The sequence below is a fragment of the Chelmon rostratus genome, chromosome 7 (genome assembly GCF_017976325.1).
Source record: "Chelmon rostratus isolate fCheRos1 chromosome 7, fCheRos1.pri, whole genome shotgun sequence".
Classification (NCBI taxonomy): Eukaryota; Metazoa; Chordata; class Actinopteri; order Chaetodontiformes; family Chaetodontidae; genus Chelmon; species Chelmon rostratus.
In genome coordinates this window covers 10,876,246-10,904,073 of record NC_055664.1, presented here as the reverse complement: position 1 = coordinate 10,904,073, position 27,828 = coordinate 10,876,246, and the positions used below count along the sequence as shown (strand labels likewise).

General features: G+C 43.1%; 1 protein-coding gene across 1 annotated transcript; it reads right to left on the bottom strand.

Moving 5' to 3' along the window:
* On the bottom strand, positions 1 to 27,828 carry LOC121609171 (WD repeat-containing protein 49-like). Its single transcript, XM_041940734.1, has 17 exons — positions 27,748 to 27,828; positions 26,325 to 26,630; positions 24,505 to 24,678; positions 24,043 to 24,126; positions 23,773 to 23,865; positions 23,459 to 23,630; positions 19,047 to 19,214; positions 18,103 to 18,251; positions 16,771 to 17,004; positions 15,470 to 15,634; positions 13,902 to 14,017; positions 11,894 to 12,024; positions 6,108 to 6,209; positions 5,848 to 5,961; positions 3,266 to 3,456; positions 1,092 to 1,289; positions 1 to 78 (listed from the first exon to the last, which is right to left on the bottom strand). Exons 1-17 carry the CDS (start codon positions 27,826 to 27,828, stop codon positions 1 to 3), a joined length of 2,556 nt encoding a protein of 851 aa, XP_041796668.1.

The window sequence follows — 27,828 nt, the reverse complement described above, 5'->3', positions numbered from 1 at the left end:
CTATGTGGTCTTCCCGGCCTGCCCTGGTCCCTGCTGTGGGTGCAGAGGTCCATGTCTCTCCAAGCACCACTGCTCCTCCTACAGCAGCAAGGACAAAACAGCAAGAATATTTGGGATCGGCGTGAGTTTTGCTGGTTTGCAAGGTGACCCTGTGACCACGAGATTGCCACGTTTAAAAAGCAGATTAGCTGGGGTCGTGTGGATTTGGGGGTTTAAAACACGCAGTCCAGTCTGCCTGAGGAACTCTCATCACACTCCAGTAGGAAGCTCTTCAATGTGAGTCACTGTCTCTGTATTTTCTCCTTGCTCGAAAGCATATTGAAAATGAACAGTGCATCCTTTCATAACCTGATATGCTGAATATGGATGTAGTCTTTCATTTCCAGAACTCACCTCTGATAAACATTTAGCAGACAATGCCTGAATCCAACAGCATTGAATGAAATACAAATGTGGAATAATACCGCTTAAAAATAGTAAAGTAACTATTTAAACAGACGGCTTGTCTAGCTCTCTGTGTACGGGTTGCCACAAATGTGAACAGGCATTTACTCTGTAGTTTGAAAACATTTCCTTGTATTGTATACACTACACAGTAGATGTGTGTAGCTGTACATGCATGTTGGCTTTCATTCATGCATGCTCTTCTCTGGGATGTGGAGTACTTGTGTGGCTGTGCGTGTGGGCCTGAGGCAAAATGAAATGAAGCAACACCCAGCAGAAACTGCCCCAGGCTAACTTAATATGGGCCTCCTTTGACCCAGACACACACGCACGTGCACGCACGCACGCGCACACACACACACACACACACACACACACACACACACTCCTAACCGTGGCTTGATGCTGGGTTTCATATCCATTTCGTCAACTGAATACTACCACCCACCGGCACGCTCCAGAGTGGGAGGTGAGGCTTTATCAAAGGCAGCCTGCACCGCTGTACATTTGAACCACAAGCATCTGAGGACATTTCCTTGAGTGGTGCTGAATAATATCTCTGCCATCCAAAACAAGTAATCTCAGACATTTCAGACAGGTTATGTAATCAAGCTACCGCAGCGTACATAAAGGGTGTGTTTGGGTACCTGTCCGAACAGACCAACGGTATCTCCGGGCAGGTAGCTAAGAGCCACACTGCAGTCTGATGATGCCGAGAGAAGGAGGAGACGATCGCCTTGGAAACACATCTCCAGGTGAGTCACACGATCGAGGTGTGGGCGGAAACTACGTAGGAGTTTTGGAGGTTCTTTGGTTGTCCTGTCATCTGGATCAAGACAATAATGCTGTGGGAAAGAGGAGCAGAGCACTGGATTACTTCATCTATGATTTGGGTTCTTGATTTCACACAGAGGTAGACGAAAGCAGCTTTGCATTTCTTGTTATTGACTGTAGATTTTGCCGACTACTACCAACAACTAGCTATATTCCTAATTTGCGTAAAATTGTTTAAGTATTCAATTGATGGAAACATACTTAACATGCTCAAAGACTAAGCTAAAGGGACATGTCTTCAGAAAAAAGTCAGCATCCTCACCAGATGGTGATCCATGTGGTGGACTGATTTAAAGGAACAGAAAATAGTTCTTCCACTGTGGATAACAGAAAGTTACTGTTGTTCTGGTATTATGGTGCAGTGTGAAAAGGAACAAAAGATCAGACTGGATAGTTTATTATAGAAAAACATTCATGGCCAATGAAGAAAGATTAGATTAAAGCTTTATTTTTTTATTTTTCCAACGGAAAAGGCTTTAAGGATTAGACCTAAGAGACAGGTTTAGACGCGGTTGCTGGAGTGTAAACATCCCTTTTTCCAATAAGGAGCCGCGCTGAGCTGCTAATGTACCCTAAACTCTAATGACCGCCAAAAGGAGTAGAATTACAGTAATGCATTTGTAGCGCGTTATTCCCACGACAAGTAGTAAGCTAGCTGGTTTCACTTGCAAAACGTTTGAAACTGAGCTTAGAGCAGGTAAACACACTGTTTAAGCCATTTCTTATATTTTAGCTGTTTTGTATATTTTGTCTGATTAAAAAAAGGCACCACCGTCCAAACTCTTCAGATACCGAGTATGCTCTTGCTATAGCTCCCTGCACGTGGCTTCAACATGTGAAGAAATCCAAAGCTTGACAGGTCTGCGCCTTCTTGCGGTTGATAAGCCATGTTTGGACAATCACTGTTTAGCGGAGGGGATAACTGAACGCTCTCTGGCTTTGGCTATATCTGTTTTGAAGATATAATAATATCAATATTTTCATCATGTTAGGCCGAGACCTGTTACTGAACTGTGAAGTCCTGTATCTGAGAGCACAACACTGTATACTGTGCAATCATGTTAGTCATCCAGCTGATTCCAGAGCGTGCTCAAAACTTGCCGAAGGACAGGATTTCTAGCAGAGCATTGAGCTTGTCCAACTTCTTCAACTCTGCTACATATATACATAAATCTCCATAAATTAAACTGGAAGCCAAATGAGACGCACCCATTTGAATTCATCCCCTCTTATAAACTGTGACAGAGAGTTGAGCTGTGAATATTGTGGCAATAATACCCGAGAGGGTGTTCTTTTACTGCGATTATGAGCATGACAGTGATGCAGCTACGCCTTATACCGATGGCGTGATCTAAGACTTCATAATCAGAGTCAAAAAGTCAAAAGGCCTCTCTGAGTTATCAGAAACTCCATAGCTACCAAACACATGGTAGTGTTTATGTTTAGCCTTTAATGATTTTATCCTCTCCAATTGGAATTAACTTGCCAAGCAAAAGTCTCAGTAAATCAGTGTTTTTCCACACAATTCAGTGTGTATTTCTGTTAAAAACGGGATGTACAATTACAACAATACTCCTCTCATTCATTCAGATTGCCTCTAAAATTTAAAATAAAATAGCAAATAGGATGGGGGCATTGCCTCCCTCTGCCAATATATCACTGGAGATTTTCTAAATGATTGACTGGTCTGGTTGTGCTCTAGCAAGCTGCCGAGGCTTCAGAATGACAGACAGTGCTGTCATTTTCAGAGTGAACAACATGCCTGATCTAATGGAAATATCGAGGTTCACTCTGTCTACCACAGTCTGTTTCCTGATCTCTGTCCCTCCCTCTGGCTCTGTGTTCACCAGTCTCCATCACTCTCTCTGTCTTTGTTACTCTGTCTCTTGTCCATCTCACAGTACACGCAAATGTCACGCAGTTTCAGGGTGCATTAGTGTGGTCCACCGTAGCTGATATACAATATGTGTGTGCTACAAAAACCAACCTGTATGTCCCAAGTCTTGAGTGTTCCCTCCCTGTCAGCGGTGACTAAATATTTTCCACAGGGGCTGACAGTCATGACGATAGACCCCAGGTCTCCTATGTGAGCAGTGAACTGTCCCACCAGATGGCTGTGGACGGTGTTCCAGAGTCTGACCACACCTGAACCTCCACAGGACACCAAGTCTGCGCAACCTGATGCAAATGAATGAATAGACAGTACATGTTGGGAATAATGACTGCATTACTTTTGCAGGAGTGTGTTTGGCAACTTAAAAAGCAGATACACGAAATCAATAACACAAGCGTGAAAAATGCAGAATGCCAAGAGGTATGGTAGGTCAGAGACAAAGTTTATGAACTGGGGTTTCCCTGTATATATATATAAATCTCAGGGTCAGTAACACCTTTCCACACGCCTCGTCTGTTACGCACCACCTGAGCCTCATGTTGAACAACAGAAAATCCTTTAAAACCTGAATTGTTCTTCTTTTACAAAGCACAGCAGGCTTTTGAGGTCAGAAGCAGATACACTATCAATCGAGGAAGCAGGTCTGACCACCCACAGACCATCAAGGGTCCAATCTCCCAGTCACAGGTAGAGATAAAACAGATGACACCTTAGCCAAAATGATGTTAAACTCAACAAAGCCTTTTCTTGAAGGAGAGTAGATGTTCAGCTGCAGAGTCAAAAAGTGGCTGAGGCCACGTTGGTTTTATTTAATTACAGTGAACCTGTAACCATGTGACTATCACGCTCAGGTCAGGAACATTATACCGAATTAATTACGCCTGTGGGTCCCAAGTAAACCCTTGCACACTATATGTATGTCACATGCACAAGACAGACGAGTGCGTGGCTGCTAATGCTTGTCCATGTATGCCGTGTCCCTTTCTGCTTCAGACAATCTGGATAAGACAGGCAGCTCTGGCTGTAGCTCCTCTGGGCATGTGGGTGTTTTTGATTGGATGAAATTGGCACTGACTCCCAGGTGGCTAAGAACTGTCCTGAGTCCGGTCAGCCTGCCCAATTCTAGATTTGAGCAAGCTGAACAAGTATCTCAAGGACACTTCTGTTTCAGATGCTTTTGTTTCAAGCCATAAGGACAGGCGATTGGTTCATAACAGTGGACATTCACGATGGACATTTTCACATTCCCGTCAGTCCAGATCACAGACAGTTCTTCAGGTTTGCCTTTCTGGGGAGGGACTTGGAGCTGCAGCTGTCCACGTTGTGTCACAGGTTCTGTTGCACACACACCCATCTCAGCTTTGGTTGGGATGCCAAAACGTCTGCCTGCCCTGATACAAGTTGAAAACACTTACCCTGTCCCGCGGAGGTCTCAGGGTCCTCATGTGGTGGAGGCAGTCACAGGCTGTCCAAAAAGACATTCCCCTGGGCCAACAGGGGTGGCCTGTCAACCTTCTCGCGATGGAAGCAGTTTACTTGGCCCTGAGACAATTATACGGGGGAAGCAGGTCATGTAGGAACAGACAGCATGGCCGTTTTCACTTCCATCAAATGTGAGGGCGGGATGAAGTCTCTATCCCTGCATGTTGTCAATGCCCTTTAGGGCTCAGTTCAAAGATGTGTTCCTGAGGTCATTTTATCTTCTGGGATCCCAGAATGCAACAGTAGATCTGCTGTCACAGGGAGGTCCCCATCCCAGTGAGTGCAGCCTGCAACTGCAGATGGTGGGCCAGGTGTGGCTTTGCTTCAGGTGGGCAGAGGCAGACCCCTTTGTCGCAGCAGAAAACACTCACTGTCCTCCGTGGTCATTGATGCACATTCCACCAGGACCACTGGAGACGGACGCCCTGAGCCTTTCATGACCTCATGTGAGGCCGTATGCATCCCCCCACTTCCTCTCCTGCTGGTTTTCCTCAGCAGGGTGAGGCTACTGCGTACTCAGGTGCCCGTGTTGGCGCTTGCTCCAGGATGTTTTGGAAAGTTTTTTGCCATGGAGAGAATGATTTTATTCACATACATTTCAGCTGCTGATAATAAAATGTTTGAACTCAGTTATGTTCTGTGGTTTTACTAAGATGTGGCTGACTTCTCTGCAGGGCTTTTTTTAAACTGTGGGTGGTGTCACATGGTTACAGGTTTACTGAAATGAATGAATGACAATGTTTACATACATAAACATTTGTTTCCTTGTCACTCCTGATCAGCTCTCACACAAAGTTTTGGTTGCAAAATGAGTTGGGGCTCACAGCTCCAACTCATTTTGCAGGGTCCAAAGGCTTTTTTGTTTTAACCAAGCAGCTAACAGCTACAGCTAGCAGAAGCAGCAGCTACTGCAGGATTAACATAAAATGGGAATAAAAACCCTAAAAACAACAAAGAAAAAAGTTAACTTTAGAGTTTGAGTTGCTGCATATGAAAAGTAGCTCACAATTGGGAAACTTGACGCAAACTCAGTACATCAAATAATCATTGATGTGTCGCTACGGTACAGTAACTTAGCACAAGATACCTGAATCCTTACCGTCTTTGTAATGTTTAAACATAAACATATCATATAGAACCAATTTCAACAAATAACCCACACTTCAAAGTTTAATTGCATTTCATTATTTCACCTGTAGTTGCAGCTGCAGGTGTGCGTCCTGGTATAAAGAACAATCTAGTGATGGCACTGGAGTTATCAGAGACTGCTTTGCAGTTCACAATGATGTGAGAATTGGGGAAAAGACCTAGAAAATCAGAATCAAGCAAAGAATTCAAAGATTAAGAAATGAGGGGCAGCTCACAGGCAGAGGAGCAAGACACATTAACGTTACAAATGGAAAATGAAGTGCTGTTTGTTGAATTTATTTGCATTTGTGTGTGAAAGTGAGACCGAGCTGCTTCTTGCCTTCTTGGTGCTCAGCATGTGGCCGCAGTTTCCTCAGAGCTTTTTCTGTGCTGTTGTTCCACACTATAATCTCTCCATCGTAGCTTCCTGTACACATGTGAAGTGCAAGAACTCATAAAACTGCACACTGCTTTTTTGACACTTTTGGATCAACAAATACACTGCAACAACCTGAGGCTTTCGTATGAACTGAGCCCACTGGAACAGAAAGAAAATGTCACATTTTCAAAAGAATATTAACGTACGCAAATTCTCTCTCAACACAAACACTTTTACTTGCGTCGTGCTGCTGAACCATGCAAGCCAGCCACTAAACCAACTTTAAAGTTGATAAAGCTCAACATCTGTCCCGAGCTACCATCTGTTCCAACCACTCAAACCTTAACATTAACCTCCAGAGAAAGTGCTTTCCAAATTATCTACATTATAAATAAGAAAGCCGTGTGTGTGTGTGTGTGTGTGTTTATTATGTAAGGCAAGAATCAGGTGGCTCGACAGTCGAACAGCAGGAGTTAATGAGATATGTGAAGAGTGTGTTAGCTATGGGAGGTGTGTATGCATGAGCCATAGGAGGTATAAAGTTTATGAGAGTGTGGGTTGCCTGCATTATTCATGCAGCCCAGGGCCAGCCTCTGTATTTCAAGTGACTTTTATCATGCTGTGTGTGTGTGTGTGTGTGTGTGTGTGTGTGTGTGTGTGTGTGTGTGTGTGTGTGTGTGTGTGTGTGTGTGTGAGACAGAGAGGGATAAGGAGGGGGTATAAGGTGAGGGAGTGTTGATTATGTGCATCATCTACACAGCGTTGAGCTTTAAAATGGAGCTGGATTACCCTCACCTTCATTAACTTTTTAAAGTGCTCTAATATACTTCACACACCACAGCGCATACGCCTACAAGCACAGGGCAACATGTTCATTATTGGAAGGGGAAATGCATGAAAGTACGCACAACTTTTGGTGACTTGTACTCTTGAGCCCTAACCACCACTGCCTCATCTGACATCACTTGAGCACATTTATCAGCCATCACAGGTCCATTTGGAGCCATAAAAGACTTAATACTAAAACTTCTTTCACACATGCCTTGAAGAGTAGTTCCCCTTTAAGTCACTCACTTGTCAACAAAGAAACTGAAATATACAGTGTGTATAAATCAGAGCACACTCTCTTTGAAAAAGATGCCACTGCTATCACTCAGTATTCTGATTTCGACACATGCATTTCCTTTTCTAAAACATTTTGGCCAAGTTCAGATGAGTTGGTCCTTGGTCGCTTGGAAGGTGTTCAGCCATGGAGGATTAGGGGATCTGAGGGAAGAAGGAAGAGTGAAAAGGGGGAGGTTGTGACTGAAGAAGGTACACAGGACCCCTGTGTACATGTACCCTTGCTGTGTGTGTGTGTGTGCACGTGTGTGTGTTTGACAGTGTCTGCGTGCGAGAAGCCAAGCGGAACCTCGCGAAGACTCTGAATATGAATGAGGAGACTTTAGTCCCACATCAGCCAAATGTTCCTGCTGCAACTTGATTCAACTTGAGAGACAAACAAACAGATGCATGTACAAACACACACACACACACACACACACACACAGTCCAACAGAACTTTAAATTGACTTTTGTCACTGGTGGCCATGATGCCACCACTGCTTTCACTTGGCAGCACAAGCACATAATTTGGCAAGACGCATGCCTTGATGTGAAACAGCATTTCTCACTGCAACCCTGAAGAAATATGCTGGCAGCTGAAGCGAATGCGTCATTGCTTTTAGAAGCCATCTTTGTGTTCGATGGATTTGGGGAAGAAAGAATTAGCAAAAATAGCTAATGTAGAAATTAACACAGTGAAGGTTCACATCCACCTTTTGCCAACATAAGTGTGGAAACGTCAGAAATCGGGACGTGAATGTGATTCATGATTTTTTCACAATCACTCAAAAGCCACCGAGAGATAGAGGAATGCACGGGATATTAAAGTGAAGGAGGAATTTATGAATGAATTACATCTTTCTTTTTTTTTTTGTTTGTTTTTGGACAAAACATTTTTTTTCTTTGGATATACCAGATCTGACGACAGAAAATCACTCCAGAACCTGAAACGTCACAAGCTTGACACGCACAAAGTGTTCATAACTTTCCATGGGAAACCATTAACTCCATGCCAAATACATTATCATGTAGAGTGCTGCATTTTAGGTTCGAATATAAAATGCTATTTATCAAACAAGTCATTTGCATGCATCAGACAAGCTGCCAAGGCCTCAAGAGGCATCACTACGGTGACAGAACTGTAATGATAAATGGGGATTTTCTGGCAAATATTCAATCACGGCTTTTGTTTTGTCTATTTCTTGCATCGACTAGTAATAAAAGCTTTCAGTTATTTAGTTTGAGAAAACCAAACTGTTGCATTTCAGATACCTACGCAAATAAATACGCCTTCAAACAAGCCAACATACATAATTTTATCCCCCCTTTCCATGTATAAACCCCCACCCCTGCAGGCATACAGCATACAACACACACACACACACGCACGCACGCACACACACACACACACACACACACACACACACACACACACACACTTGAAAGACAGAAAGTACTATGTCTCATTTCCCCTCACTCCCACTGAGTGAGCTCTAATAAACATAATTTAAATTGGGCATTTGGATTAAATTGGAGGTGGTGGGTGCAGCGTGGGACTGTCTGTGTGTGTCTGTGTGTGTGTGTGTGTGAGGTAAGAAATGCAGCAGGCTAACTAGGGAGATGAGGTAAAAAATAAACAGAAGCGAACAGGGAGTGTCAGCTAGAGACGGGGAAAAGAAGCGAGGAAGCAGGCGGAGAGAGGAGCAGAACACACTGACAAAGAAAGAGGGGAGCGAACTATGAAGAAGTTTCCAAGTTCACAGAGCAGCTCCTGAATTGTGCTTTTGTTCCAGCTCCAACTACTCATTTCCTTCCAAACCATTTCTCCCTTCAGCTTGAAGAGCACCCACTCTTATCTACCTTTCCACCTCCATCCCTCACTTTATCGCTCTCTGTACTTATCGGAAGGCCAGAGAAAGGTCTGCGGTTTGTGTCTGCGCTCCGCTCGCACAGACGAGTAAACTGAAACTGAACTTTCAATACGTGGACCAAAGTGATACAACTTCACAAGCTGAAGAGCATACTGGGGAAGATTGGGTTCAGGGTGTTTGCAGTTTGATGGTTATAGAAGTGGACCAGTGATTGGAGGATTGCCAGTTCAATCCCCCAGGCATAAAAATCTAAGGATGTGATAACGACGGCTTGTTGGTATTTCAAAGTAAGCTGCCTTCACATCTAAAGACCTTAACAGACCATTCTGATGATCCTTTATTTGGATGCTGATTTATTCATGTAACAGGCACGTTCTGTAATGGTGGCTGTCAGTCTCGCCTTGCTCGACGTGACGGCTCAGCAAGCGGGATCAAGTGCCAAAGGGTTGAATTCTAGGGTCCGCAAAATCATAAAGACAGAAAGACCGTAAAATCAAATCAATCGCAAAACTTTGGAGATGAGTTCCAAAGAATGTGTGAACTCGCAGAGGAGGACAGAAAGAAGAGAAAAACTCCTCGCCTGCTCTTCCGTTAGCCAGAGGCGCCTGGCGTTTCTGCATTTTAATAAGCACTGCTGTGATTTTAGGACTCTTAACTGACTTCACATGTGTGAGTCATTTTCTCGTCGTGCGACCAAATCCACACATCGATCAGTCGCCTGATCATTTTGATGATGATTGATGATTTTCTGCAATGCATAATTTTATTGGCTTTTTTTTTCCCAAATATTTGGTGCAACTACACTCCTGCAAAAGCAATAGTAGTGAGGTAATAAATACAGACACAAAAACACCCACCCCTGCTGGTCCAACCTACTACTTCTACACACACACACACACACACACACACACACACACACACACACACACACACACACACACACACACACACACACACACACACACACACAGACAAAAAAAATAACAACAGCAAAAACAGAAGAGGAAATTTGTCGGCCTGAGTAATTGTCCCTCCAAGCTCTCTGTGGGTGGTGCTGAGTTATGGTTATATTACTACAAACACACACACACACACACACACACACACACACACACACACGCGCGTAATACAAATACGTAAAATGAGAAGCATTTGTAACTTTTTTATTGGAAATAGATCTTAATCTCTTTCTTATTAGACGAGTACTATCGCTGAGCAGAGGACTGCATGTGTGTTTTTTTAATCATACATACTGCTTGACCTTTCCGGTTCACCTGCCTTTAATGTAGTTTTAATAAAGAATTTAATTAAAGCCACATTTGCCAATTAATAGGCTCTAACGAGTAAAAGTTTCAGTCTGTGAGGCGAATGTCACCTCAGAATTGAGACAAAGGAAGCTGTTATTCCTTTGAGGAATAAATTACTTATTTATGTTGTGCCGATTCATAGTGTTCACAGTGTGATAGTATGAGGCCGTATGGGCACACACACAAGCGCAGGTGTGCTTTTGACTGTGAACTCTCAAATATGTATACCTGTCAACACTGGGATATGAAAACACCCCTTCCTGGGCTGTCCCACCACCCTTACCACTGTCCACATACGCCTTACATTTAGACAAGGGGACACACCTATGTTCCTATGTTCACCACGAGGCAACCAGCTGCTTTAAAACATCAGAGCAGCAAGGACTGAGTTAACTAGTTCCTACATTAAGTGACCACGGTCGGAGATGACTGGTAGGAGAAGGAGATTATGAAAATTGATGTTAGAGACAGTATAAATACAGTGATTGGTGGAGCATGTTTCTGGGCCTCTTGGGTGCATTTATGCTTGCCAGATTTGTCTCTTTTCCCTGAAATCTGTGTGGCATATTTTATAAAAAGCATGACTTTGACAGACACTGCTCTTCAGTGAGTACAGGTAAGCCTCCTCCCACTTGGTGAGATACTTTTAGCCTTTTTGGCAGGTACTCATCCCTCTAATGTTCATCCTTTTTCTTTTCCTTCTTCTCCTCATTTTAGTGGCAGTTGTAGTTTGAATGACTTCTCGTCACAGCTAATTTTCTGCATACTGCCACCTGCTGTACCGGAGGGGATTGTAGCAAACACATCAAATAAGTTGTTATGCCTACCGTCAATGTTACAGCCAGCTTTTTAAAGAAAGGTTAAAAATAAGGGAGATTTAATATTTAAATGGAAGGACAGCGGGAGAGAAGTATAAAATACAAGAAAATCCCAGGAAAAATAGGAGGATTGACAGGTCTGAATATGTTAAGTCTCTCTCTGCCTCCACCTGTGCACCGACACACAAAAAAACACAGCGCTATTTCCAGCCGAGAGAGACGTGTGGAGCACGGGTCCTTTGATAACAGCACCACTTACTTTAATCAACACATAACTGCTCCCAGATTAATTTTCATATCCTAGCCTGTTTTTTTCCACTCTTTCTATCTCTCTGTCCTCTGCATGAGCCCTCATTCTTAATTTAAGTCATGAGACTGTATTTTATAAAGGAGAGAGACCACAAAATGCAGGAGCACATGCACCCTCATGACACTGGGTACACGTCAGCCCAAACCAAAGTCGACACAGCACTCACAATAAGTGAATTACCGAATAAAGTGTGTTGGTGAACAGTGTGTGGTGGTGAAATGACTGTCATCTTTACATTTACTGCGTCTCTTCTGAGTTTTCTTGTTAATACATTAAGTGCTCATCACATGCACACACAAACATACGAAGACAACACACACACCTGTGACCAGAGTCTGTGGAGGCTGGAACGCGGCACAGAGCACATCGCTGCGATGCTGAACGCCTCCCTTCCACTCTGATGGTTCAACAAAAGACTGCGAGAAGGAGTGCAGACGGAACACTGTTAACATCCTGCAGGGACACAGAGAGAGAAGGTGGTGGTGAGAAGTGAGAAGGGTGTCAAGGTGTGTTAGAAGGCTCACAGGCTTTCTGTACAGTGCAAGCTGGCTCATCAACACGCACACACACACACACCACCGCTCCACTAAGTGATGTAAGTAGTAGTATCAGCTGCAGTAATGGTAGCAGTGATGTTGGTAACCATAGCAGATTTTTAGTAGCAGAAACTACTAGAGTAGTTGTAGTAGTAGTAATACCAGTGCCAGCCGTAGTAGTACTAATAATAGTCGTGGCATTAGCAGCAGATTGGTAGCACAATGTGCATGTAGCAAGGTTAAAAAGGAGACTGCAGTATTACATCTGCCCCTGGAACATTATCTGAACTGCAGTCCCCTCTCATCTCCCTCAGAGTGTGTGTGTGTGTGTGTGTGGGTGTGTGAGATTGTCTGCAGGTGTGTCGGAGTCAAGGCGGAGCCTCCAGCTGCATCTTGTCACCACAGTCACACAGTATATGTCTACATATACTTGGTTATGCTGTATCAACCCTGCCAGATCGTAGTCTCACCTGGCAGTTAGTGCTGCTACGCTGCAGCCTTGTATTCTGCTCGATGTTATTTGCTTCTGTCCGCTTCTCCCGTGCCTGTTAAAGTCTGCTGCTCTCTGTCTTCACTACCCCTGTCCTGGATCCACAATTCCCCTGAAGACCTCTCAGGACCTGAATCTTCTCAGCCTCGCACTGCCCAATCAAGCTCCAGTCCCTGACTTAATACAATTTATCTTGTCATACTTCATTGGGATCATGTGCAAGATTATTCCATTATAAATTATATTTTCCCTGAAACAGATTCAAACTTTGGTTTAGAGACGTTATGCATCAAGATGCCGTTTGTGATGAATATGGAAGTTCATAGCAGGGGCGCATCATGCATTCATGTGCATGATGCATTTCTTTCATCTATGGTTCTATGTCACTACAGCACATTTATTGCTTTTTATTGTTGTGCAGGTACTGTACATGACATGAAAAACTGATGCCCTTTGGTTTCAGACTGTGGAGTATGTCTTATGGGATGTGGATATTTCAGCCTGCATGAGATCGTATGAGCAGCACAAGGCAATAGGACTTTGAATTAGATGCCATGCGACACAGCACTATATGGATTAAACTGTGGTCTAGGTGGGTGTGAGAAAACAGGAAGTGATATGAGTGATGAAAGTCATAACAGCAGTATTTTCTTTTACTGCTGCTGATCTGTCGCCTATGTTCTCCTTACTGCTGTGACGCCCCAGAGAGCAAGACAGAGTGTGTGTGTGTGTGTGTGTGTGTGTGTGTGTGCGTGTGTGTGTGTGTGTGAGAGAGAAAGAGAGACAGAGTGAGAGGGAGTCGTATAACTAGATGATAGCACACTGCTGAGTTCAGCTCGCTGGGTGTGAAATGATGATGATGAAGATGAAGAGCAGATGTGATGTGGGTACACAAATAAACACACACGCGCACAAACACACACGCGCACAAACACACACACACAAACACTCACACACACAAGGTAGTGATACTCATTAGAGTCCAGATGTCTGGTTGGCTCTGAGTGGTTGGCAGGCACAGGGAGCCAGAGATGACACACACACACACACACACACACACACACACAAACACAAACACACACCCGCACACACACTGTTTGTCACATGCACACATACTCATTCTGACTCTTTAATGGGTGCAGTGTCATTCACTCATAGTCTATTAGAGTGTTACTGCATCAGAATACCTGATATACAACTGGGTCTTAAATTTGAACATTTTTGCACATTTAGAGACACAGACGATGAATACGGTCAGTAAGCAAAAACTAATAATCATACTTAAATACACACATCTACAGTACCTTTCCCATCCCATCACCAGAATACTCCTCTTCAGCAGCAGGACCTGGGATATCTCCACAGCCTGACCCAGGCCGGCATTCATTCTGTGGAGGCAGCGGCCATTGAAGTCCCAAACCTACAAAAGACGACACAAATAACACAAAGCACACCAATGGCAACACCAACCAGCATGTCACCCTCATGTTTAGTAGAGCTGCTACACAAACGGTACATGTCAGTGCCTTTTGTCAGCCTTTACCTGTTTTCCTTGTCTGGAAAAAAAACAGAGGGAACAGAAATAGTTGTATTCACTTCTGAAAGCAGTCAAACTGCTTATTTTTCCAACCAGTCAAGATGTTTTGAAATGTCAATATTTTTTGCCCGCCCACATGAGGATGCAAACTATCAAGCTACTCTCCACCTGTACATCCATCAAACATGACAGCTCAGGTAATATTTACACTCTCTGCCCTGTTTTTGCACGATGACGCAGTTTGGATCTGTGCTCTGGCATTTAGCAAAGAAACGCTGATTGGCCCAATGGGAACGCTGTAATCAAAATGTCTAATTTTCAAATTCTGAATGGCCCTAACTGCTACACCACGGGTTCATGTTAATGAAAATTGGAGAGATGACGCATCTTGTTGCTAATTGGCCTAAGGGGTGCCTGCTTCCTCTACTAAGGATGACTTGTGTAGTTGTTTCAAATGGCATGGTGACACTCACCATACCTGACACAGCTCGCACATGCACTGGATGCACATGGCTGCATTCTCACAAGGGCTCATGGGGTCAGAGAGCTGATGTGGCTGATTATATTGATTGTAATGTGCATAATTATAATCATTGTTTCATTTATTTTTTAATATGTTGAGAACAACTGCTCTAAGCTTGGAGTCATAATGCTGGGCTTGAATGTGGAGTGCAAACACAGCCACAGAGCACCACATGCTACACAGCTAAAACACAAAAATCACTCATTAGACAAGGTATCTACATGTATAACTAAGTAGTGCTTGCACAATGGGACTCAGGAGATAGAGTGCATTGTCCACTGATCACAGGGTTGGCAGTTTGATGCCCCACTTCTACCTGTCCACCTGTTGACGTGTCTTCAGGTAAGACACTGAACCCCAAAGTGCTCCCAATGGTTGGCCAGCACTTTGCACGGTGGCCCGCTGCTGCCAGTGTCAGTGTGACAGTCCTAATACAGTCGCTCTCTGTGATGCACAAGATTGTGCCTTTATTTTGTTCAAGAACTGTGCGCACAGAATAATGTCAGTGGGTTGAGGTTAACTGGCAGAGCTGTAACCCTGCTTGTTTCTGACAGCACGCCTGTTTAATTTTGTCAGTCTCATGGATGAATTACCTAAGTCAGTGAAATGTTAATTTTCTAGTACTAGCTACCAATTCTTTGAAAACATTTTCTCAGAATTTCAGTCCGCCACTTAGCATCATGTCGTCAAACTCTATTCCTTCCTGTTTTTTCATTTCCGTCGGTGCATTTCAGGGTTTGCATCTCTGTAAGGACTGACGTGCAGCTATACAATATGTTTCACAGCCAAATGAGTGTACTCTGTCCACCTACTTTAACCTCTCCGTCAGTGCCTGCAGTAAACAGCCGGGTCTGCGTACCATCCAGGGCCATGGTGGAGATCTTGGCGTTGCCATGACAACGGTGGAACTGCTTGACCTTTTGGCCAGTGTCAGCAAGCCAGCAGATCACAGAGGAGGCAGAGTCACCGCTGACTACCTGCAGCAAGAGAGAGAGAGAGAGAGAGATAGTGAGAGAGAGAGAGAGAGAGAGAGAGAGAGAGAGGGAGGATATCAATCATCAAAAAGAGTTTGATCCTTTTTATGCTGTGAGGGAGGCAGCGTCTGCTGATATTCTTTAATGACTCTCGCATTGCCAAACCATACTCCTCGCTTCGTTACACTTTATTTTAGTGCGAAGCCACAACTGAAGAAAATATGCATCTAATGATGCTGTCAAGAGAGAATAAAAGCAGGGGGGAAAAAGAGTGGATGCACTTTTTAAAATGAGAGCTGTTCATATTGGATACTTTAGCGGTTTTATTATTTGTGTGGTGTTCCTACACTGTGTACACGGAGTGGGGCAAAAGGAACAAAGCAATGAAACACAATAATGACACGTATGTTTTACAGAAAGGTAGAAAGCATTATTCCTCTGTGAAAACCTCCACTGAATTTGACCTTCTAGTGTCTGAGTTATATCAGCCTCTATCAAACCAAAGTGTTATCAAGACATACTAAATTTAGCATCACTGCAACAGCATCATGACAGCATTCCCAAACATTTAATGAGCTCAGCACATTTCCTGAATACAAACACAGCCTGTAGTTTGATTAAGACTTTGCATTTAATTGTTTGAAGAAACTTTTAGAGAACTGACAAAAAAACCTGACCGCATTCAAGGTCCATTTCGTCTCTGTTCTGTAGCTTCTATATCAGATTACATGGCCTTCATTAGCAGATGGATGAGAGCAACGGACAAGAGGTCCTCAACCTGAAATTTGAGCATCTACTGTAAATTTTCATGACAACTGGACAAAATCCAGCAAGTGTACTGATGAAGAGCACGTGGTACAGTTGAAAGCTCCAGAACAGCTACTACATTGACTTTGAGTTGATTGCATTGTCAACGGCTCTTTCCCAATTAAAAAATGAACTTTCAAAGTCAGCTATCACAGAAATCATCAAGGTCTGAGATTTCTGCTTCGTTAATATATTTACCACAGAAAAAACCCAAATTACACATCTAGTTTACAGCATCAATACTGTCTGCCTGGGGCCATATGTCCCTGGATAAACAAAAAGAAAAGAAAAAGAGTCAGTGAAAGTCCCAGGGAGCCTTTTCACCTGCATACCTGTCTGAACAGACTATTATACAGCACACAGGTAACAGGGTGTTCATGGCTGCTGCTCCTCTTCTCCTCCTTCACGGTCTCCAGCAGGAGAAGCAGACTGTTGAAGGAAAGCAGGAGGAGTTGACGCTCCTCATGGAAGAAGAGGAGGGTGTGTGTGTCCTCCTGAGTCTTTGGGAAGACATCAGCCAGACGGTGAACACACAGCTGACTGGATACATCCCATAGACACAGGACCTGGAAAGTGTAAGGTTAGAAGCTGTATGAATCACTGCTTCTATTGAAACCAATTATTATGACAAGACATGATCATAATTACAGAACAAATGCAATCATTGGCAAGAAGAATGGTTGCTCTTGACCTGACGCGCCAGATGGTTTGTTACACAGAACCATCTGGGAAGTCATCTTTGGACAGGCACTTTTGAAAAACACTTGGCAGTGTGATTGGATGAACCATCTGTCTGCTACCGTCTATCACAGGCTAACTTCAACCAATCAGATCAATGAACCATGTGACGTAGGAGAACTCTTGCCGAAGCCAGTTGAGAGACGAGCAAAAGCATCTTTCCAGAGGGGAAAGGCCTTCACGGTGCTGTTCTTATCTCATTTTCCAATAAAGAAATATCCTCCAGTTCTGATGTTGCTGCAGCAACATCTAACTTTTTCAGGAGCTGAAATTGTTGTTTTAGAAAAAAAAAGAAAAAAAAGAACGCCCTGAAGTTCCTCATAGGACACTAACTGGTCTGGCAAATCAAGCTGCCTCGCAAGGTAAGGTTACTGCAGTGGCCTCGACATAACGTTAGTACCACCTAGCCAGATTTCACAACAACTCTGCCACACTGCTTTACGGCACAAAACAAGACGACTGCGGCTGTTCCAGGAAGTCTTCCAGAGGAAACTGAGGTAAAGCTTTCAGAGTTTCTTGCAATGGCAGATGGTGTTTGAGCAGAAGGCAGATGGAACATAAATCACTTCTAAAATATTCATTATCTTCAGAAAAGCCAAAAAGAAGGCAAACATGCACAGAGAGGAAAAGCAGCTCAAGCAGCAACATCCCCTTTGCATCAGAGAGAAGAAGGGTTTAAAGGAAACCTAGTCCTAATCCTGAGAAACGCCAGCTCTTATAATGGTAATGGTGTGGAGCAGGCTACCAATCATTTGCACCACAGCCTCCTTCCTCTGCAGTAATTATAGCAAGGTATAACAATTAATAATACAATGATAGGGCTCTTTATCATTACATTATCTTTTCTAGCAGAGTGCTTCACACACACACACACACACACGCATGCACGCACGCACACACACACACACACACACACACACCCCTACCTTATCTTTGGAGTAGCTGAGCAGTTGTTGCTTGGTCTGCATGAAGCGAACTGCAGTGACGGGGCTTGTGTGCCCGCTGAGCACGCAAACTGGCTCCAAGGTCACACAAGGGTTCCACAGCAAGACCTGATGATCCACACCTGCTGTGGCTGCAACCAATCAGAACGTCCCGAATTAGTAGAGGCGCTGACTGCAATTAATTACAGGAAACCACACTGTCTTTAGTCTCCCCACGACAACCAATTCAGTGTTGCATTTGATGGTTTGGATGCCCCTGTGTGCCTTTGTGTATGCATAATAAAGTATTTAAAAAATAAAACTTGTTGGACCACATTCAAAAAAGACAAAAGCAGCAAGGGCAGGTAGGTGAGCTCTAGGTGAGATAGCGCTAATACACACAAAAAACGTAAGTCACTTTGGTTTCAGTCAATGTGATAGAGGACACAATGAAGCGAAACGGAAATACAGTTATATAGCGTTATTGGGATCAATATATAATTAGTTACTTTGATAGTGCTGTGAAATATAGCGTATTTTGCTGTCGTTTCATTTGCCTGTTTTAGCACAAAAAAACCCAACATAACTTAAAATTGTTCTTTTACTAATATAATGATCATAATCCATGATTTTCTGTTTATTTCAAGTACAAAGAATAAGAGCTCTACAGTGAGGATGGAGAATATGGATGGAGAGGATATTTAATAAGATACTGTTTATTAATCGTTACTGAGGTAAATGTAGCAATTAATATTGATATTGATTTTAGGTGATATTCCGCAGCCCCAGGGTGTCAGATGTTGTATAGATTGTAATGCTCTGAGACAAATTTGTGATTTTAGGCTAAATGAATAAAACCTGAGAGGACAAGTCGAGGATGAACACTTTCCATTACACTCTCACATCACCAGTAAGTATTGTTAGTCTGAGCACACACTGACCCCCACCTATCAGATTGAGTCCACGGTGGTGGTCCATGTCCCACACACCCCTCGTTGTAAAGAAAGAAGTGACTCGTAGACTCCTGCTTTCTTTTTCCCTCCAGCCGACCACCATGCTGCTCTGCGGTCTGGTGCTGCACGACACAAAGGCCTCCAGTGAGCCCAGGTAATGTACTGAAACAGGAAAGAGTCGCAAAGTGAAAATAAATTAGTTGTGACGGATACTGTAATTAGCTTTGCTACATTTAGAGGAGTGAGTAACACAGAGAAAGAACAAGCCTGCTGATGGCTAGAGTCAATTTGAAAGTGGATGTTAAGAAGACAGCATACAACAGACAATTAGGCAACTAAATTAACTTTTCAGCTATTTTCCTTTTTGTGTGGTTCCTGTTAACTCTGGAATTGTAAATCTGTTGTTTCCAATGCATCAGTACTGCACCAGACACTGGTGTGACAGCTGGTTTCAAATGTAGAACTGCAACTGATTTGTCTTTGTAACTCACCTGGTTACGTTGTATTTTTGTTTTGTCTGAAGAAGAAGAATGATAATGATACAAATTTTCATTTATACAACACTTTCCAACCAAAGTTACGAAGGGCTTTACATGGTTGAACCGGGATAAGAACATTTCAGGACAGCAATGGGGCAAATAAAATTAGATAATACTGTGTTCCAACAACAACAATAATACAAGACAAAAACAATACTAAAAAGAATAAAATCGCAGACTATTGGAAATATAAAAAAGCACAAAAATTAATAAAACATGTTTTTTTAAAGATGAGTTTTGACAAGTGATCTTCAGACAGGAAGTTTCAGAGCTGAGGGGCTCTGACCGTAAAACCACTTTAGTCTTGAGTCGGGATTTAGGAGCAGCCAGCAGATCCCTGCCTGAAAATCTGAGGCTATGCTCTGGTTCATAGAGGAGCAGCAATTCAGCAGTATGACTAGGAGCTAAACCATGACGAGCTTTTAAAGGTAATCAGTCAAATCTATTCTAAAATGTGCTGTTAACCGGTGAAGAGAGGCGCAAACAGGAGAAATGGGATCTGTCTTTTAGTATTTGTTAACAGTCGAGCCGAAATCGGAGCAGCTGGAGGAAATCCAGGCAAACATGGAGATGGTATAAAAACATGTATGTTGACTGAACAACTGTTGTAACTTGCTTTTCAAATGAAAGGCCATTGTTTAATATTACACTTCAGTTTCTCACCGTCACTGGTTTTGTTATTGTAACACTAGTACTGAATATTTTATTAGTGCATGAAATGTCCCAGTGGTAGCATGTATACACAGAATAACAGAGGACCAAGGATAGGGCCTTAGGGAACACCACAGGTCAGAGGGGCCCCAGAGGTGGAGGCATCACTGACCACTACTGAAAAAGTCCTGTTTGATAACTAAGATTTGAAGTAGTCTAGGGCAGTATACCTGATGCCAACCCACATGTCAAGGCCATCAGATGGTCAACTGTGTCAAATGCTGAGCTGAGATGGAGAAGAATTAAAATCAAACAATCTCCCTCATCAGCTGTAAGTAAAAGATATTTTTGTGAATTTAATGAGAGCAAATTCTGTGCAATGACGTAAAGGAAAACCTGACTGAAATTTGTCAGATCTGATCATTAGTTATAACAGAAATGAGCTTTAAATAAGCAACTTTCTCAAAATTTTTCAATAAAAATGGTAATTTAGAAAAGGGTCAAAAAGACTACATTTCGAAATAAAAATAAGAAATATATGCTGAACACAGTGGATGGAAAACCTCCTTCAGTAATCTGCCGCAAATGACATCTTAAGGAGATAATGAAGACTTTAATTTGGCAGTTGTGGCCTTTAAAGTGCAGATTGAAAGAGCCTCAAATAACAGCAAAGCAGAGGGGTCACAGCGTACAGAAGCATCGCCAGTGACGTGACCGATCTGAAGTTAATGGGAATGTGTGACCAAGCCGAGTCTTGGTATGACAGAACAATAGACTTTACTCATGAAAGTGTTTATCCGGACAGATTTGAATTTAACTTTTTCCGTGCGAGCTTATTTTAAGAGAAGAATCAAGAAAACAATCAGAAATGCAGGCCGTTGGCGTCCAAGCAGCTCGTCTGTGTGGAGCAATAATGCAGCAGAAGTTACTAGCGGAGGGAATAAATTAGTTTTTAAGTCCGACAAATTCAATCTAAAGCAACATTGCAGCATATTTTGATGATGACACACTGTTTATTTTTGCTTTTGCTACCAGAACTCTGAAGGACATCCACTTTCTGAAATGGCTGTGCTAAATGTGCATTGACCGCAATGGTAAACCAACCAATCCACAGGCGCTCAGTGCAGCATAGAATTAGGCCGGTTTGATTTGCTCACTGGTATTACAGAAAATGTAATGGATCTTGCATCACCATCTATCTCAATTAACACTTTGATTGAGAACAGCTAAATCGGATGCCACACGTCTCTATTAGAGGCTGCTTAGCTTTCAAATACTGCACAAATAAGCGCAGGTTGCGAGATGGCATGTGACAGTCGTAGGTCAAAGATCGTCCGCCTGGCTGGGGCGAATAATTGCGCCTGATTACATTTCATACACCACATCTTTCCTCCGTCCCGTGAATGAAAAGATCAGTGGATTTTCAGACGGCGTCGCATGACTCATCATTGATTAATGAGGCTCTCTCTCTTTCACCGACACACAAAAATCACAAATCGAATCGTTTGTGATGCAGACCCACAGACGGAACATCTGCTTTAGGCAGTGGTGAATGTACTGCCACACTCATTGCTGTGAGTTTAGAACTGAAAGAGGAACAGCAGGAGTCACATATTATGTACATCAAAGCTAACTTCTTTTGTTCTGCGACAAATCGCTGCACATTTTAGCGAGATTTTAATGTACGTGCCAACGCTCATCCTTAATGTTCTTTTTTATTTCTTTGATCACAACATTATGTGGATATGTTAATGCTTTTCTCTCTCGCAGACACACACTTCCTACAGCCCACTTCCTTGTCCTTACGGGTCTGTGTCCATCCCAATTTCCTCCTAATTTCCTCCCAATTTTCCTCTCTGTTCCACCACCCTTCCCCCCCTCTCCCCCACCCTCCTCCCTCCTCTCTCTGGTGGCCCGTGAGCCTGAAGGTTTGGAGGTCTGGATAACCAGCCATGTCTAATGGTACACAGCCCACTCATACTGCAGGGTGGGCAACTTCAAAAGAACAGCACCAGCACCCCAGAGGTATGCAAACACACATATAGAGTCGCACAAGCTCCCTCCTTTCCTTTCTCGCGTTCTCAAAACATCACACACACACATTTACACATACAGCAAACCTTAGCATACACTCTCTCTTGCTGTCTCACATGCACGTGCACATGTAGCCCGTAAAATTTCAATTAACCAGTGCTTTTAATGTTTTGGCACTGTCTCCTCAGCTTCCCCCTTCTTTTGTTTTCCCTTTGTTTTCCCATTTGTTGTGCTTATTAATATGTACTTTATTCTTGTTTTCCCCCTTTGTCAGGATCTCCCCTTTCAGCAAAGCTAGTCTCAGAGCACTGCCTCTGCTGAATCATTATCAAACAGCCCAATGACTCTTCAGAGGGGCTCTACTGGAATGATGCAATCGAGATACAACTAAGCGACCTCTTTGTTACCCAGGCTGAGCTGAAGTGGGGAATCTCAAGGGGCCAGACCTCAAGCTCGTGACTATATGCCAATAGTCAAAAGTCTGGCTATGCAAGACTATAAAGTGGATGACTCAGGGCTCGCTGCATGTGTGTCAGTACGTGTGTGTGCGTGTGTATCAGTGACAGAGACACGCCCAAGCATTTCCATGGTGTTGCATAAGCCGTTATTATATACACAGAGAGCGGCTCTCATCCCAGCTGTCAAGGTGAAAGAGTGTGTGAGCGTCAGGTATGTCTGACACCCAGAGTGTGTTCTTTCTTTATCTCTGTCATTTGAGCCGCTGATTTTGCATCCTCGCTTTCTTTCTGCCCAACTAATAGAAAGAATTTTTGGCCCGAGGCCCCAGGTGAATGCTGTTAACAACAGGAATGAAAAACAGCAGGATTTGGGGGTCTCATTAACTCCAGTGATTTCAAATGACAGCAATCTAATAGTTATTAACACCAGCTTTCAGATAATTTGGCATGTTGGAACGCATCTACTATTGTAGGCTCTTTCTGCTGACTCCTTCATTTACATACAATGTGAAAGAGAAGAAGTGTAACCAGAGATGTTTGGGTTGAGACGGGACAACGAAGGGTGAGTGACAAACCTACAACAGAGACTTGCTTGTGTGTAGTTGTACAAGTTCATTGGACAATCATCAAAGAGAGACTGAAAGCACATGAAAACAGGAGCTTGTGTGTGTGTGTGTGTGTGTGTGTGTGTGTGTGTGTGTGTGTGTGTACTTGTATTTCCTACCTTTTCTAACCCAGGCGGGCGCGTGTGCTCGGTGTGTCACAGTGTAACAGGAGCGATGCTTTCCTTTGATCACCTCGTCCCATAGGATGATGTCTGCCGAATCCGAGTCTGTCCTCAGACTGAGGCTCTCAAACAGAGAGATATGAGCTGAGGTAAAATGTAAGGCGGTGACCTGGGATAACACACACACACGAGTTATGGAGCAATGGACCGATGATGCAGAAAAATTAAGACTCCTGACGATGTTCTGCTTCCTCCTCCCTCCTTCTTTTCCTCCCTTTTCCATTATTCGTTTGCTTGTCTCTGTGTATTACCTGTCCTCCAATGTCTCCTATGGTAAGGATGGCCTGGTCTGGGTGAGAGGGATCCACCCAGTAGTCCAGGCACCAGGGAGTAAACCTCAGACCCTAAAGAAGACAAGAAGAGGTAAGTGCAGTGTTACAGGTCATGTCCACCAACATTTTTCTCAGGTTATTTTACACACATTTACTCTGATGCTCAATAACCAGAGTGCAACAGTAGAGACTATTATTATGGCAGAAAATGCTAAAACCAAACATTAGAGGGTCTCACTCTGGGGTTACCTGGAGTTTATACTTGCAGCTGGGGGCTTGTTTAGACAGGATGTCATAAAAACACACCTCTTTACTTGTGAAAGACACAGCTATCTGAGAATAAGGAGAAACAAGTATGAATTGATTAGAAGCAGAGAGCATTTGTCAATAACTGATAGTCTTTTTATTGAAAAGTGAAAGCTGATTTTCTGAACGTCATTCAACAGCATCATGTCTGCAGTGCCATTAACAAAAAGCACTGATCAATAATTAATCGACTGAGTGCAAAGCTTGTTTACTTCTGTGCAGCACAATATCTGCCCCCCCAAAACTGAGACTGCAACTCTAATTTCTAAATGAATTTCTATAATAACATTTGTTCAGTTATTTAAATTCCGCTACAAGAGTGAGAATGTGGCAACATAACCAGAACACCGATCAATAAGACAGAGCAAACTGCTGGTCCTGTGACTTTCTACGAGTGAATGTCACCTTGTGAACATTGTGCAGCAGCACCATGTCGGTGACCCAGAGGTCTTTGGGTGTGACTGTGCTGTTTTGCAGTCGGTGCGTGTGCAGGAGGGACATGTCCTCTCCGTCCCTCAGCCCCACGGTCCCTCCTTTACTCACGGTCAGATACTGACCTGAACCCTGCAGGTGCAGCACCTGGGGAGCCAAGAGGACATCACACAACAACAACAACGTTTAACCGAGATAAATATATGGATCGGGCAAAGTCAGAACAGCTTTTATGCTCTTTGTGATGAGGTTTGTAGCATCTTAATGGAAAGTTAATTAGTAAAATGGAGGCTACAGCTTTTAAGATGAAAGCTCACATATTTCATCTTAAAACATTTCCTTTCCTTTCTTGCTATTCTTTAGCTGTAAAACTACACGAGAATGACTCCATCAAACTAAATCTTCCTCTTACTGGATGCAAGTGAGTACAAGTGAGTGGGGCACATTCCTCTGTGGCGAAACCAATCAAACAAAAAGGATTACCGAATGATGCCATTTTATTGGCTAAGCTACAAGAAAAAAAAAAACTGAGAGCTGCAGAGAAAAGACTTGAGCTGACTGTGTCTGATGAGAAAGAGACGCTGAATATCTTTAATGAAAGAAAGGTTTATTAATACTTACAGAATAGAGGTCAGGGCTTCAATATACTACCAGTGTAATTACTGCAGACTGGGTCACTTTCCCACAGCCAACTGGAGGCTTTGTAGGATCTCTCAGATTGGCGTGTCCTCTATTTATCGCTAATTATTCTAATTACCTATTTATCTACAGCTGATGAGTCGCTGGTACTGGATGAGTTTCTAGCGACTTTTTTCTTTTTCTTTTTCTTTTTTTTTTACAGATGGCAGCAAATGGAGCACTGACATTTTTGGCAGTCTATAACCTGCACTGACTATACTGCTTGTGAGACTTACATCTGACATATACTAAAAATTGGCTTCCAGTTTGAAATTCTACTCTTAATGTGAGCGGTAGATTCCCAGTATGGAAGCCCCATTATGTTTCAGCTATTAAGGATGACCGATGAAAGAAAGTCGATGTAGAACCAAAAGCTAATAGAACAGAAGCTAAACTGGAAGAAGCACACAACACTGACATATTATCACATTTTAAAGCTGAAGTTGGAGGCTGTAAAACCAAAACAATCAGCTGAGAGACGCTAAAACTTTCCGCAGCGCTGAGGTGCACTGCACGGTCATGTGATGCCTGTCATTGGATCCATTGTTATATAAAAATATGGGTTAGTGCATTTTTTACATTTTCCGTTTTGTCTTCTGTGCTTAAATCGTACCACACTTTACTAAACGGACAGAAATAAAAGTCTTCTAAGCGGCAAATCTGTCTGCTTCTTAAGTCTGATCTGAAGTATAGGAGTCAAAGCCATCCGGCCATTTGGAAAACAACTTACACAACACTGACATTTTGACATTCTCAGGATTGAAAGATTAAAGTGGTGAGCCATCACTTTAACCACAGCAGTAGGCACTTTGTTCCTGGCTGCTTCATTTACATATTAATTGATAGATGTTAAACTTAAAGGAGTCCAGAGCCATTTATCTCAAAAGAGGTGTGCCATTTTGATGAGCAAGACCCTAATACTTTCAAACTCTTCCTCGCACAATGTTTAATAATGTGGAATTCCACCCAGTCAGCAGAGTTTTGGATTCTCCAGTCCGTCAATGTCAAAATGGATTTCAGATAACATCCTGCAACAGATCATATGTTTAAAATGGGCAACATGTTCTAAACCTCTCCACAAACTCTCCGTCTCCTCAGGTCAGTGACTCCTTTACCTTTTGAACTGGGTCTCGATGCGGACAGGTCAAAGTGCGCGGCAGCTTCCAGCAAGGCACACTGCTGCTTCTGGTGTTCACTTTGTCAGAAAGCTCCAGCAGCAGAAAAGAGCACAGGCCTCCCCAGTCGACACGCCCTTCTTCCTTGATGGCGTCAACGTCCAGAAGGAGGCCGCGGTGCTCCTGAGTGACAACCACGCTGTCGAACAGGAGGCCATATTCCTCCTTGGAGCCGCGACCAACTGACGACCAAGCCAAATGGATGAATTCAGTTCTGGACAAGGAGCGAGGTGCGCCCAAGGGGTCCTGAATCGAGATCAACAAGAGACATGTCTGCACATTTCTGATGAGACCTGAAGGCGTGGTCTTCTGGGATGCTGGTAAACAAAGAAATATTGCATAAATTACAACAGCTTTTTAAAGGCATAGTGTGTAACATTTCCACATTAAAATGTTTAAAAACAACTAGACATATCTTATGTATTTTGTTGAGTTATGTATTTACAAGATCCCACATGTTTCCACCAATGTTAAAATCCAGAGAAATTTGTAATTTTATTTAAGGTATTCAACATGTAATTAGAACACAGTGGATACTGTGTTGGAGGCGGGCCTCCGTTCATTCCTAAACACATTGCTCAGTGGCGCACCAAGGCAAAAAAGTCACTTCCCACTGTCAAGAAATTACCTGGATGAATGCATACTGCACATGCTCCATGGGCCCGAGCACCCATCGAGTATGCACACCGAGCCGGCTAACTTCCTGTTTAGCCCTCGGCTAAATTGAGCGGGGATAAAATAATTTAATTGTACAGCTCTTTGAGACTTTCCAAATGTGATTGGACTGACTGGATCAAATTCTGATAGTGAAGCGAATCATTTCCTGGGGGTTGTGATGCTAAGAAATATGTATCCACTTTGTTACAGCTGCTTCTTTCAGTCTATGGGAAAGAAGTGCTTTTGGGCCCATGTGCGTCATGTGATGTTTAACTGCACAGTTTGGTCACAATGTCAAATTGGCTTCAAAGCCTATGGCGTACTTCCCGCGGGCTTACAAGGTAACGGTGCGTTTCATTTGGTTGTCTGTAAAAGGTGTCACATCCCATTTACCCCTCTAGTCGCTATAACTTCTGGGGAGACACGGGGTGATACATCAGAGTGTGAGGGAGGAAGTCGGCAAACTAGCTAGCCATCTCTTGTTTGTATTGCTCACTCGTGATGGTGCACAATTATTCATTTTCTGCAATGATGGTTGATGGTGACAACAACTCCCATGATCCCACGCTGCTTCATAATGTTATTAAACTAAATCTTTTGCCACTGTTTTGAATGTGAGACCTCTTGCGGCAGGAAATTACATTAATAAAGGTGTTGTAATATGAGACTATCAAAACACTGACAAAAAAAAACAAGCAACACTCACCAGGAAAAGGCCCTGTAGCTTTCTATAGTCCTCAGTGTTCATCCTGCTCTCAAGCTGTGCCACCTCCATCCTTGTTCCCAT